The 11,958-nt window shown below is 44.3% G+C and overlaps 1 protein-coding gene and 1 non-coding gene across 2 annotated transcripts in view; both read left to right on the forward strand.

Moving 5' to 3' along the window:
• Fermt1 (fermitin family member 1) overlaps window positions 1-9,865 on the forward strand; it is a 31,697-nt gene extending 21,832 nt beyond the window's left edge. Inside the window, exons 9-14 of the mRNA XM_035446977.1 lie at window positions 478-602; window positions 1,434-1,540; window positions 3,286-3,507; window positions 4,438-4,562; window positions 6,505-6,646; window positions 9,692-9,865. Coding sequence (XP_035302868.1) covers window positions 478-602; window positions 1,434-1,540; window positions 3,286-3,507; window positions 4,438-4,562; window positions 6,505-6,646; window positions 9,692-9,865 — 895 coding nt within the window. The remainder of the gene's footprint in view (window positions 1-477; window positions 603-1,433; window positions 1,541-3,285; window positions 3,508-4,437; window positions 4,563-6,504; window positions 6,647-9,691) is intronic.
• Window positions 6,800-6,909, forward strand: LOC113836004. Its single transcript, XR_003486661.1, has one exon. It is a non-coding gene; the product is annotated as a U6 spliceosomal RNA (small nuclear RNA).
• Window positions 9,866-11,958: the final 2,093 nt, after the last annotated feature.

Here is an 11,958-nt window from a genome sequence, read left to right on the forward strand (position 1 = left end):
ACAAAAGATGGCATCTCAAGTTACAAGACTAAGCACCTCCCTCTTGTATTAAGGCTGCACAAAGCAATCTAAAGTGAGGTATAGGGTCCCAGGAGCCAGAAAGACTAAAAGACAACCAACCTCTGCTCCCACTGTTAGGAGTCCCACAGTGGCAGTGGAAACACATGGACCCAAGGTCTGACTTCCGATTTGTGGGCCTTTGCATTAATTTGCATTAATTTGTGCATCACACAGCAAGGGTTCATTTCTTCCTTTTATATGTGAGTGGGCTCAGGATGCAGTTGGTGGTTCAGCACTTACTCAGCATGCCCAAAGCCCCTGGTCTGACCCTCAGCACCATTAGAAAAAAAGTAGAAGTAAAACCAGAAATTTGAAAATAAAGAATATGTTAAACCAAGGCCTTAATCCACTCAAAATTTGCAAGGTGTTCTGCAGTTCCAACTGGTGTTTAAATATGTGCTGTACTTTAATTTGCAGGCCCAAGAAGCTAATGTTAAAAGCTTTCAAGCAATACTGGTTTGTCTTTAAAGACACATCTATAGCCTACTTTAAAAATAAGGAACTTGAACAAGGAGAGCCAATAGAAAAACTGAACATTAGAGGTAAGAGCTTTTTGCACCTTGCTGTGGTACAGGCTGACTATACTCTTCCAGCGGGGTCCGGAAGAACTCTGAGCCTCGCTACTTGCCGAACAGCAGCTCCTCTGATTTACAAGGCATGTGCATTGCATGGGGTATGGGCTGTGCTCGCTCTCCCCTCTGATCTAGCAAGTGAGGCTTCTGATTTCAAAACAGTTGTGCCCAGGCTGGGGGTTGGCTCAGCAGTAGAGCGAGTGCTTTTGTGCAAGGTTCCTGGTTCCATCCCAAGCACTACAAAAAGGGGGGTGGGGGAGGCCAAGAAATGTTGTTTCGTTCTTAAGTTAACTTCAGTGCCTGTTCTAGTTGCTGAAAGTGACTGTGAGTGAATTGGTGTCTCCGCTCCCTGGGTTATTTCATCAGCCAGTGTACTCATCTCTGCCATCATTGTAGCAGAGAATCACTTCTGCTTTCTTCTCTTTTAAATTTTTTATTCATACCAGGAGTGGTATGAAACCGGATTATGGATTCAAGGCCAGTCTAAGCTACACAGCAAATTCAAGGCTGGCCTGGGACACACTGAGATCTTGTCTCAAAAAAAAAAAAAAAAAAATTGCGCCTAAAAAGATAGCCAGTATCATCCTAAAAATGAATTCAATTGATTTTTAAAGAAAATAATAAAACCATTTTCTTTATCCGTGTTGTTTATTATAAGCTTATTCAGCTTTCCTGGAATGGTTGCTATTGGCTGCTCCTCCAGCTCTGTCTTATGGTCATGTCTTTGCTGTAGATATACGTTGGTGTTTATTACAACAGATTTCTCAGCACTCTGTCTTGCCCCTGCTTTTTGTTCTTCAGGCTGTGAAATTGCACCAGATGTAAATGTAGCTGGGAGGAAATTCGGAATCAAGTTACTAATCCCCGTTGCTGATGGTATGAATGAAGTATATTTGAGATGTGATCATGTAAGTAAAGCCACTAAATCTCATCAGTTCCCCTGTATTAAGACTAAGAGCAGGGGCTGGTGAGATAGCTCAGTGAGTAAAGGTGCCTGCAGCCAAATGGGATGAGTTCGAGCCTCAGGACTCACGGTGGAAGGAAAGAGCTGGCTACCCCAGGCTGTCCTCTTACCTCCTCCACTCATACACCAGGATACACATGCGTCTGCCCCCCCAAACTAAATAAACAAACAAATAAATAACAATGTAATACAAGAGCAAAACACACAGACACTTGATGTCCATATAATGGGTCCGATCCCATAAACACATCATAAATTAAAATTACTGTTCAGCCAAAATTGCATTTAAAACAGCTGACCTACAACCCAAATAAGCCTACCTTAGGCATGCACAGAACATATATATTAGCCTACACATAGGCTAAAGCACCTAACACAATGCCTAGATTATAGTAACTACTAAACACTGTATGTGATGTATTGACTTCTGTACTGAAAGGGAAAAATAATGACTATAGTATATAGCAGCCCCATAGAGGAAGTATCTCAAACTGCTGCTCTGTAGCAGACATGGTAAGCAGTGTTGTCCTGATGTTCTAAAAACATTTGAATTTGGGCTTGGGGAGTCTAATGCTCCAGGCTGATATTAGCTAGCTGCATCTTGTTGAACTATTGGTCTATGTAGGCTTGGCTCCTCACTTCCGTTTGAGCTGATTTTATTTACTCTGGGTCCCAGGCTGCCTGGCACAGGCATTAAAGAGTAATAGAAACTGCTGCTGACTGGGTCAAATCCCATCCAAGGCCTTGATTGTGTCATTAGAGTTAGACTCTTTACCAGGGATAGATGAGGATACAAATAATACAGAAAGCCGGGGGGTGGGGTGTTCCTCATCATCTATGTCACCCATATTTTGAAGATGGAAATTGTATCTGTGAAGGTCTTGGGAAATTTCATTTGTCTGCACTGCTCAGGATCCCTTTGTCTCCTTGCATCATCTTTGCACACAAAGTTCCCTCTGCAGAATGGTTCAAAGCTGACAGGACACACTTCAAAAGCTCATCCTGGGTGTTACCTTCAGTGGTTAGCAGCTTCTCAGAGAGTGTGCCAGCTCACATCTTTCCTTGACAGGAAAACAAGAGTTTTGTGTCATAGCCTATTGCTTCTTGCCATTTTGGCTAAGATCAACTATGGAGCCAATCTCTGTGGTGATATTGTTTATGATTTATTAAAGCTTGCCTGAGGATTCAGAAAGCAAAGTCAGCCATAAGCTATAGCCACAAGCCAGGCACACACCTTTAATCCCAGCAGCCAGAAGCTAGGAGGTGTTAGTACTCTTAATCCTAGGACACAGGATTAAGAGAGAGAGGGATCTCTGTGAGTCCAAGGCCACCTAGATCTATGTAAGAGTGAATTAGTCTAAAAGACAATTATGGCTCACACCTTTAATCCCAACATTAAGGAAATATATAAGACAGAAGCTAGGTCTCAGAGAACATTCATTCTTCAGCCACGCTAAGGAAAGGTTACAGTCTGAGGCTTGGTGAGAGCTCATGGAGACAGGATCAGCCCATTCAACCTGAGGTAGAGTTAAGAAGCTAGTGGCCAGATGCTTTGGTTTTCTGATATTCAGCTTGAAGCTTGAACCCCAATATCAGTCTGTGGGTCATTTACTTATTCATGTTACAAATCTTTGCTTATCTGTGTTCCACTAGTGAACTCGATGCTAAACCCTCTGGCATTTGTTTCAGGAGGATCAATATGCCCGGTGGATGGCTGCCTGCATCTTGGCATCAAAGGGTAAAACCATGGCAGACAGTTCCTATCAGCCAGAGGTCATCAGCATCCTTTCGTTTCTAAAGATGAAAAACCGGAACTCATCGCCTCTGGTGGCTTCCAGCATGGAAAGCATGGATATGAACCCAGAATGTTTAGTATCACCTCGCTGTGCAAAAAAGCACAAGTCTAAACAGGTTCTGTCCTGCTTGGTTATTTGTATACAGTACTTATGATCTAAAATAAAAGGAGGGGCTCCAATCAATTAAGGCTATCATCATGGAAAATGGAGAAAATAGACAATGCACTGGGTAGTAGACAGTGTGACAGGATTACTATTGATTTTGTTAGAGATGATTTAACTGCTGACTGAGCATGGTAGTAGTCCAGAGTGGAATTTAATTAAGGAAAAGCCCATTAAGAATCAAAATTATGATCCCATAGAATAGGTTAGATGTAGGCAGGGTTTTCTTTCCCGCCAGCCAGTTCCCAAATAACTACACAGAAACTTATCACTAATTGTAAATGCTCAGCCAATAGGTCAGGCTTGTTACTACCTAACTCTTACATTGTAAGTTAACCCATATTTCTGATCTATGCTCTGTCACCTGGCTGAGTACCATTTTTCAGTGTAGCAAGTTCGTCTCCTGCTTCCTCTGTATCTTCTCTCAACTCCTGAGATGACTCCTCCTCTCCTTCACTCTCTCTTTTTGTCTGCCAGTTCCACCTAACTCCTACCTATCCAGCTATTGGCCAGTCAGCTTCTTTATTAAACCAGTCACAGTGACATACATTCACAAGACATAAAGGAATATCCCACAGTTAAAGATTGCACAGATGAACCTATTCCAGTGGATTCAACACTGAAAAGAGAGCCATTTGCATGAACCTTAGAAGTGGGCATGTATTACCTGGTCTTGGCCCTCCTTCTACTCAATGATTTTTGCAACTCTGTGAAAAGGAAAAAGTGTATTAACTAACTAGTTAATTAATAGAATGGGCCATCTGTACAGAGTTTAGGGGAGCCCTGTATTTACTGTTCTCACTGGGCATCTGGATTGAGAAGAATGATTAGAAAGCAATTAGCAAATGAGAAACAGAATTTGATTTCTCCTGTTTCTATGTAGCTGGCAGCACGGATTCTGGAAGCTCACCATAATGTAGCCCAGATGCCTCTGGTCGAAGCCAAACTGCAGTTCATCCAGGCATGGCAGTCCTTACCAGAATTTGGCCTCACCTACTACCTTGTCAGGTAATTACAGGATCCCCATGCCTTTCACTTTCCCTTCAGCCATAGATGGCTTTCTAGAAGCCTACTTTGTTGTCAGTCTAGAATGTCAAGTTCACAAATGGCCCAAGTACTTTGACTGCCCTTATGAATCTTCCATACCTTCTGCTCAGTGGGTCAACACTCCCTGAAACTCAGCTAAATGTAGGAAAGGAAATGTTCAGATTTTACAAAGAATTTTTTGTTCTTTTAGGCTAACCACCTATGCCAAACCAAAAGGAGAATGTCAGCTCCTGAGTTTGCACCACCTGTGACCTCCCTTCATGCCAAGTTTCTCTCCCTGCTATGAATCTCACAGGGTGGTCCATGTGTGGCTTTGTAGGGTTTTGGGTTTCCAGACATATATTCTAGAACTATTCCAGAAAAGACAGTGAGTGTTCCTGTGACCCACAGAAGATTTCTGGGTCTTAATGCCCTGCGTGTGGCTCATCTATTATTATAACTTCTCGTATTTTACAAATGAGAAAAAAGTTGCACAATTTGTCCAAGTTCACCCCAATAGTCAGGGACACTGACATCGGTAATCTGTACTGGTCCATTGTCTGTGTCTATCATATAAAGTGTGGTCCTCCAAAATGTGTCCATAGACAGGCTTAATCAAATCCACCTTCTGACAATCCTTCCTCTCCAGATCCTCCCAGTTCCCTCCAATCATTTTCCCAATTTCAAGTGCTCTTTTTTTTTTAAAGCCAACTGAGTCCACATTTTTAAGTAAGGGAGACTGGTGCTTAAGCATAATGTATGCTTCATTCTCTGGGACAGCAAGCAGTATGTCACAATCTCATTTCATAATGTGGCTGATTGACTTGCATTGTAAGACACAGCCATACACAAAAGTACAGTTTCCCTTGGTCTGATTCCTCCTGCCTCTGCTGGCAAGGGAATGTGTTCATACATTTCTCTTCACTTCTGTCCATATCTCATTCAATTTTTGCTTACACTCTTTGTCTGCCCCCACCACCACCACCACCAAAATAAATCCCTTCTGCTTTATTCATAACAAAAAGAGTAAGGGAAATGATACACAGTGGCACACCATGGCGATCAGGACCAAGGTAAGAGGAGCATGAGTTTAAGGCTGCCTGATGACCAGCCTGAGCTACATAGCCAGACTCTATCTCAAAGCATCAAGAACTAGGCATGTAGCACAGTGGAAGAGCGCATGTTCAGGCCCTGGGGTCCATCCCAACCCCAACGGAAAAAAAGAGATGGAGAGAGGACAAAGCTGTATTGGATATTCACATATGAGCACACACGCATACACATGTATGCACACGTGGCACAGACTTACCTGTAACTCAGAGGTCAGCACTGTGTGTTTTGCACCCACACATACACATCATACACACAAACAATAATCGTTACAATAAATCTTTCCACCAAAAGCCACCGAGCCCCACCTCCACGTGTGCGCTTTACGCCAGCCACCCGCCTGAGTTAGAGCCCAAATGAATACACAGAAACTTGTATTAGGTTCAAATGCTGCTTGGCCAATGACTAGGATTTCTCATCCATTAGCTCAGTCTTAATTATCATAAATCTATATATTTTATAAGACTTATCTTATAGAGGATGCCTTTCGCTGGTGCACTCTCTTGCCCATGGCTCACATCCTGCCACTGGAGGAAGTGAAGGGGAAAAGGGGGCACTTCCTGTTTCTCCTTGCTTAAATATGGTCTCCTTGCTATGTCACTTCCTGCCTGGAACAACACTTCTCTACTACATTCCCCAGAATCCTCTTTGACCCCTAGTCCCATCTAACTTGCTGCGTCATTGGCCAAACAGTATTTTATTTATCATCCAGTAAGATAAACACATACACATAAGCACTTCCCCCATCAAATAATAATAAATTATCTTAAAGAAAGTATGTATGAATAACAGCTGTTCTCTTAATTACTTTCAGATTTAAAGGAAGCAAGAAAGATGACATTCTGGGAGTTTCATACAACAGGCTGATTAGAATCGATGCAGTCACTGGGATCCCGGTGACAACGTGGAGATTCTCCAATATGAAGCAGTGGAATGTCAACTGGGAAATCCGGCAGGTGAGGCAGAAGCTTCTGATGATCCAGGCTGAAGTGTAAATGTGCATTCTCAGAGATCCACATTACTCTGTTTTTTTAAGGTACCTTTATATTTAGAACTCAGGAGCAGAGACATGTGGAATAGCCTATTGAAATACTAGTATCCATGCTCACTTCAGCAGCACATATACTTAAAAAAAGAAAAAATTGGAATGATACAGAGAAGATTAGCATGGCCCCTGTGCAAGGATGACACGCAAATTCATGAAGCATTCCATATTAAAAAAAAATACTAGTATACATTTCTGGACAGTGTCCTAACAAATCTAGGCTCAGAGTTCTTTGGTTAACACTGCCAATTGGCCTAGCTCTGTGAAGACTTCCTAAAACCGTTTGTTCTATTTTCATAAATAGAACCATAGGATTATATATGATTGAGCACAATCATTGCTTAGCAGAAACTACCTTAGCTAAAACCCCACACAAAGCAAAGCCAAAAAAAAAAAAAAGCCTCATCTAACTGCCAAGAGCCAGGATTGCCTGTGAACCTACCAGCTCAGTCACCTACCCAGGGAACATTCCAGGCCCACAAGGGGAATAGTGCTGAAGGAGCAATAGAGATACCCAGGGATGGCCCACAACTGTGAAACAACCTCCATCATTTTACATCCTAGGAACTATATATAGGCAAAGCATACATCATAGAAAGTTCTATATCAAGTTAGAGAGGCTTTGAAACCCTACTGATGATACAGAAGAGTTTGATGTTGCTGATATAAAAATCTATCTTGGGGGTGGTAAGATGGCTCAGTGGTTAAGAGCACATACTGTGTTAGCACAAGAGACCTGGATTTCAATCCTTGGCATCCATGTAAAGCATTTGGCATGACTATAAATGCATGTAACCCCAGCATTGAGGAGTGAAGTCAGGCACATCCCAGGAGCTTGCTGAACAGCCACGCTCACTCACACATGCAGTCTTTGTTCCACGACAGACCCTGTCTCAAAAAAATGAGTAGAGGGTGACAGAGGAAGACACCTGACCATGTCCTCTGACTTCTGCCTCCGCATGGGTGCACACAGGTGCACACACACACACACACACACACACACACACACACACACACACACCAACACACACCAAAGTAAATGCATAAGAATCTATCTTCCATTGTTCCTTTTTACATTCCCATTTTTCTAAAAGAAAACCAGCATCATGATGGAGCAGTAAGAGACGAGTACTATGTTTCAGAATTCTGAATTCCCCTCAGCAGTGTTAACTGTCTGGGCACACATGCATAGAATGAAGGTCATAAAAGCATTTTAGTATTACAGTCCAGGAGTTAGAACTGAGTGTCCACCATCTTTAAGGTTCTGCAAGCAATTCCAGAGTTGGAGAGGTGAGACTGGGCCATCCTCTAAGTCTTCTGGTGTTTAGAACTTATGACTTTCGTGTAGGAAAGGATAAAGGACAGTTGGCTGCTGGAAAGCTAAGGCAGGACTTTTATTCTCCACTAAAGAATCTGCTGCCCACAATGGTGGCTCACACCTATAATCCTAGAACTCAGGAGGCTGAGACAGGGGGATTGCTGCAAGTTCAGGGCTTCCAGCCTAGGACACACAGGGAGACCTCATCTTAAAGGGGCCACAAAGCTAGCCAACACGTACCTTTAATCCCAGCACTTCAGAGTCAGAGGCGGGTGGATTTTTGAGTTTGAGGCCAGCCTGGTCTACAGAACAAGTTCCAGGATAGCCAGGTCTACACAGAGAAATCCGGACTCAAAAAGCAAACAAAACATAAGAGTCCACAAAGCTTCTCTTTATTGGATATATTTATGTATGTGTATATATATATATATATATTTATATATATATATAATTTTTTATTTTAAAACAATCTTTTCTCATTTTACATACCAATCCCAGTTCTCATTCATTCCCCTCCTCTTTCCCCCAACCCCCACCCCACCCCACACCCACTCCTCAGAGAGGGTAAGGCTTCCCATGGGGAGTCAACAAAGCCTGGCAGCACAAAGCCCCCTGCCCCCCATATATCTAGGCTGAGGAAGGCATCCCTCCAAAGAGAATGGGCTCCTGGTCCCACTGCCAGTGGCCCAAGCCACACAACTGTCACCCATATTCAGAGGGCCTACTTCAGTCTTATGCAGGTTCCCTCCGCTGTCAGTCCAAAGTCAGTGAGCTCCCACTAGCTCAGGTCAACTGTTTCTGTAGGCGTCCCCAAAATGGCCTTTGCTCATATTATCATTCCTCCCTCTCTTCGACTGGGCGCTGGGAGCTTGGCCCGGTGCTTAGCTGTGGATCTCTGCATCTGCTTCCATCAGTTGCTGGATGAAGGTTCTATGATGATCATTAAGCTAGTCATCAATCTGATTACAGGGGAAGGCCAGCTCAGGCACCCTCTCCATTAATGCTTAGGGTCTTAGCTGGGGTCATCCTTGTGGATTCCTGGGACTTTCCCTAGTGCCAGGTTTCTCACTAGTCCCATAATGCTCCCTCAATCAAGATATCTCTTTACTTCCTCTCCCTCTCTGTCCTTTCCCCATCCTCACCATGGTATTACTCACTCATAAGTGGATATTAGATGTAAAGCAAAGGATTACCAGCCTACGCCCATGACCCCAGAGAAGCTAGGTAACAAAGAGAACCCTAAGAGAGACTTATATGGATCCCTCTGAGAAGGGGAAATAGACAAAATCTCCTGAGAAAACTGGGAGCACTGGCGGGGTAGAATGGAGGGCAGAAGCGGAGCGGGGAAACGGGGTGTGGGTGGAAGAATATGAAGGAATAGAATGATCCACAAAGCTTGCCCCTCCACACGGAGTGATAGGGCCGTTCTTACCTCTAAAAGAGCAAAGGCACACATCAGAGCTGATACCACAAGAGGGCGCTAAGAGCAAAGGCATTTTTCAGAAAGCTTTTTTTCTGCGCTGTGTTTTGAGGCCCTCAATAGGCCCCTGCTTTGGAGACTATCTATCCCCAGCATAACAGCTGCTTTCTCGTCTTTCCTTGTCAGAGTTTAAGTTTACCCATGGCTTACTTTTCCAGGTAGCAATCGAGTTTGACCAAAATGTCTCCATCGCGTTCACCTGCCTTAGTGCAGATTGCAAGATTGTGCACGAGTACATCGGTGGCTACATTTTCTTGTCCACCCGATCCAAGGACCAAAATGAAACACTCGATGAGGACCTCTTTCACAAACTGACTGGCGGTCAGGACTGAAGTGAAGCAGGCCTTCTTGGCCTATGTGGACCTCGGAGCCCTTCCAGGATGGATAGGACCTGTGGCTCTCCTCGTGAGTGGATTCCAGACTACCACCACCAGCTGCCCAACTCCTTGCCTCCTCTGAACACAGAGCGAGCACATCCCCTTTCCTGACCTTGCCTCGAACTGCCAGCAGTAGTCTGGGCTCCTGCTGTTTTTCCTATAAAATGGATGGGGAGAGAGGGGGCTGCTACTGTGGCTGCTCTAGGGTCCAGCATGGTACTTGGGTTCTGTGGCTTTGCAAGCACATGTAAATAACGAGCAGTTGACCTTCTGCTTATGTACCTCATGGTAAGTCAGCAGTGAGAACAGAAGGGTAAAAGCAACGTGTTGCAAGTCCAAATCTCATTCCAAAGACTCAGGTCTGTCCTTAACAAAAGTGACCATAGAGCTCCCATCTTGCCAAAATGGCAGAGGGAGTCTGGACACACTTTTTCTCTGGAGGTCAAAAGATGAGTGGAAAGGAGCAGGGTTACTGTGGTCTTCAGCATCATCAGTTTATAGTGACTGTCACATCTGTGAAGGTGACCACTGACCATCCGGTCTAATCATTGGTCCTCATATCATTGCTGACATGAGAGGCCCCATTCCTGAGGAATCCCGTAGACACACTGACGTCCTTCTTAAAGCCGTGTACTAAAAGGACACAGGGAAGCCCATTCTTTTTTCTTTTTTTTTCTTTTTTCTCTTTTCTTTTTTTCTTTTTTCTTTTTTTGGTTTTTCAAGACAGGGTTTCTCTGTGTAGCTTTGGAGCCTATCCTAGCAATCGCTCTGTAAACTAGACTGACCTTGAACTCACAGACATCCACCTGGCTCTGCCTCCTGAGTGCTGGGATTAAAGGCATGCGCCACCAACGCCTGGCTGGGGAAGCCCATTCTTAACCAAGATGTGTGACTCAATTGCTTCTGGACTGGGTCTCAAGAAAACAGGCCCTGTTCTCTGTTGATAAAAACCACCTCCCACAGAGCTGGAAAGGGTGCTCGGCAGTTAGGAGAGTTTGCTGCTCTTCTGGAGGACCTTAACCCAGTTCCCCGTACCTAGCTCCAGAGATCCGATTCCTTCTATTGCACTCCATGGCACTCGCATACACACACACACACACACACACACACACACACACACACACACACACAATTTAAAATGACTCAAAAAGACAAAACACCCCGACAGGATTCAGAGTCCAGCGAGGCCTCCATCCCAGCCAAGTAAGGAAAGGTGGGTAGACTTGTTCCCAGAGCCCACCACGTTGAAGTTCTGAGGACTGATGGCTGACTGCTTCCAGAGCCAAGTGGCTTGTCTACATGGTAGGAAGTGTTCATCCACTTAGCTGAGTTCTGGGTTTCTACTATTCTTGGTGTTTTTCCCAAATGGCTTCTGCTTCAGAAATCACAAGCCAACACTAGATTCTTGGGGGCTGTTTTTTGCCATGTCATCCTTGCCCTGCTACAAGCAGAAACCCTTGGCAGCTGCCTGAATGTCACATTCTGGTTTTTTCGATAGGAAGAAACGAGTGGGTTTTGAGTAGATGGGATGCAGCATGAGAGCTAAAGGGAGATGTTTTCTTTTGTTCATACACAGCCTGCCTCCTTCCACATGAACTCAAACTGCACAGATAGGGGAATTCCGCTACCCTCCTAGGTTGCACACTTCAGGGGCTTGGCTGGAGCCCAGAGTGCTTTAAGCCTCAGCTGTTGCTTTGTTCCCAACAAAGCCACCTGGGAAGTGAGAGTTCTACAATCCCAAAAGTCAGGAGACAGTCCTGGCTGAAGACCACAGACCTGAGCCAGAAGAACTTTCTGGAGATTTCTTTCAGCCTCTCCTTAGAGGTGTGTATTCATGAGCCATCAGGCACCCACTGAATTTCTCAACTTAGCTCAGGCAAGTTGGAAGCTCTTGCTCCCATCACAGAGAACTTAGTTTGGAAAGGGTTTTTTGTTTTGTTTTGTTTTTTGTTTTTGTTTTTTGAGACAGGGTTTCTCTGTGGCTTTGGAGGCTGTCCTGGAACTAGCTGTTGTGACCAGGCTGTTTTCAAACTCACAGAAATCCACCT

This window comes from Cricetulus griseus, chromosome 6, assembly GCF_003668045.3.
Source record: "Cricetulus griseus strain 17A/GY chromosome 6, alternate assembly CriGri-PICRH-1.0, whole genome shotgun sequence".
In the NCBI taxonomy this organism is placed as follows: domain Eukaryota; kingdom Metazoa; phylum Chordata; class Mammalia; order Rodentia; family Cricetidae; genus Cricetulus; species Cricetulus griseus.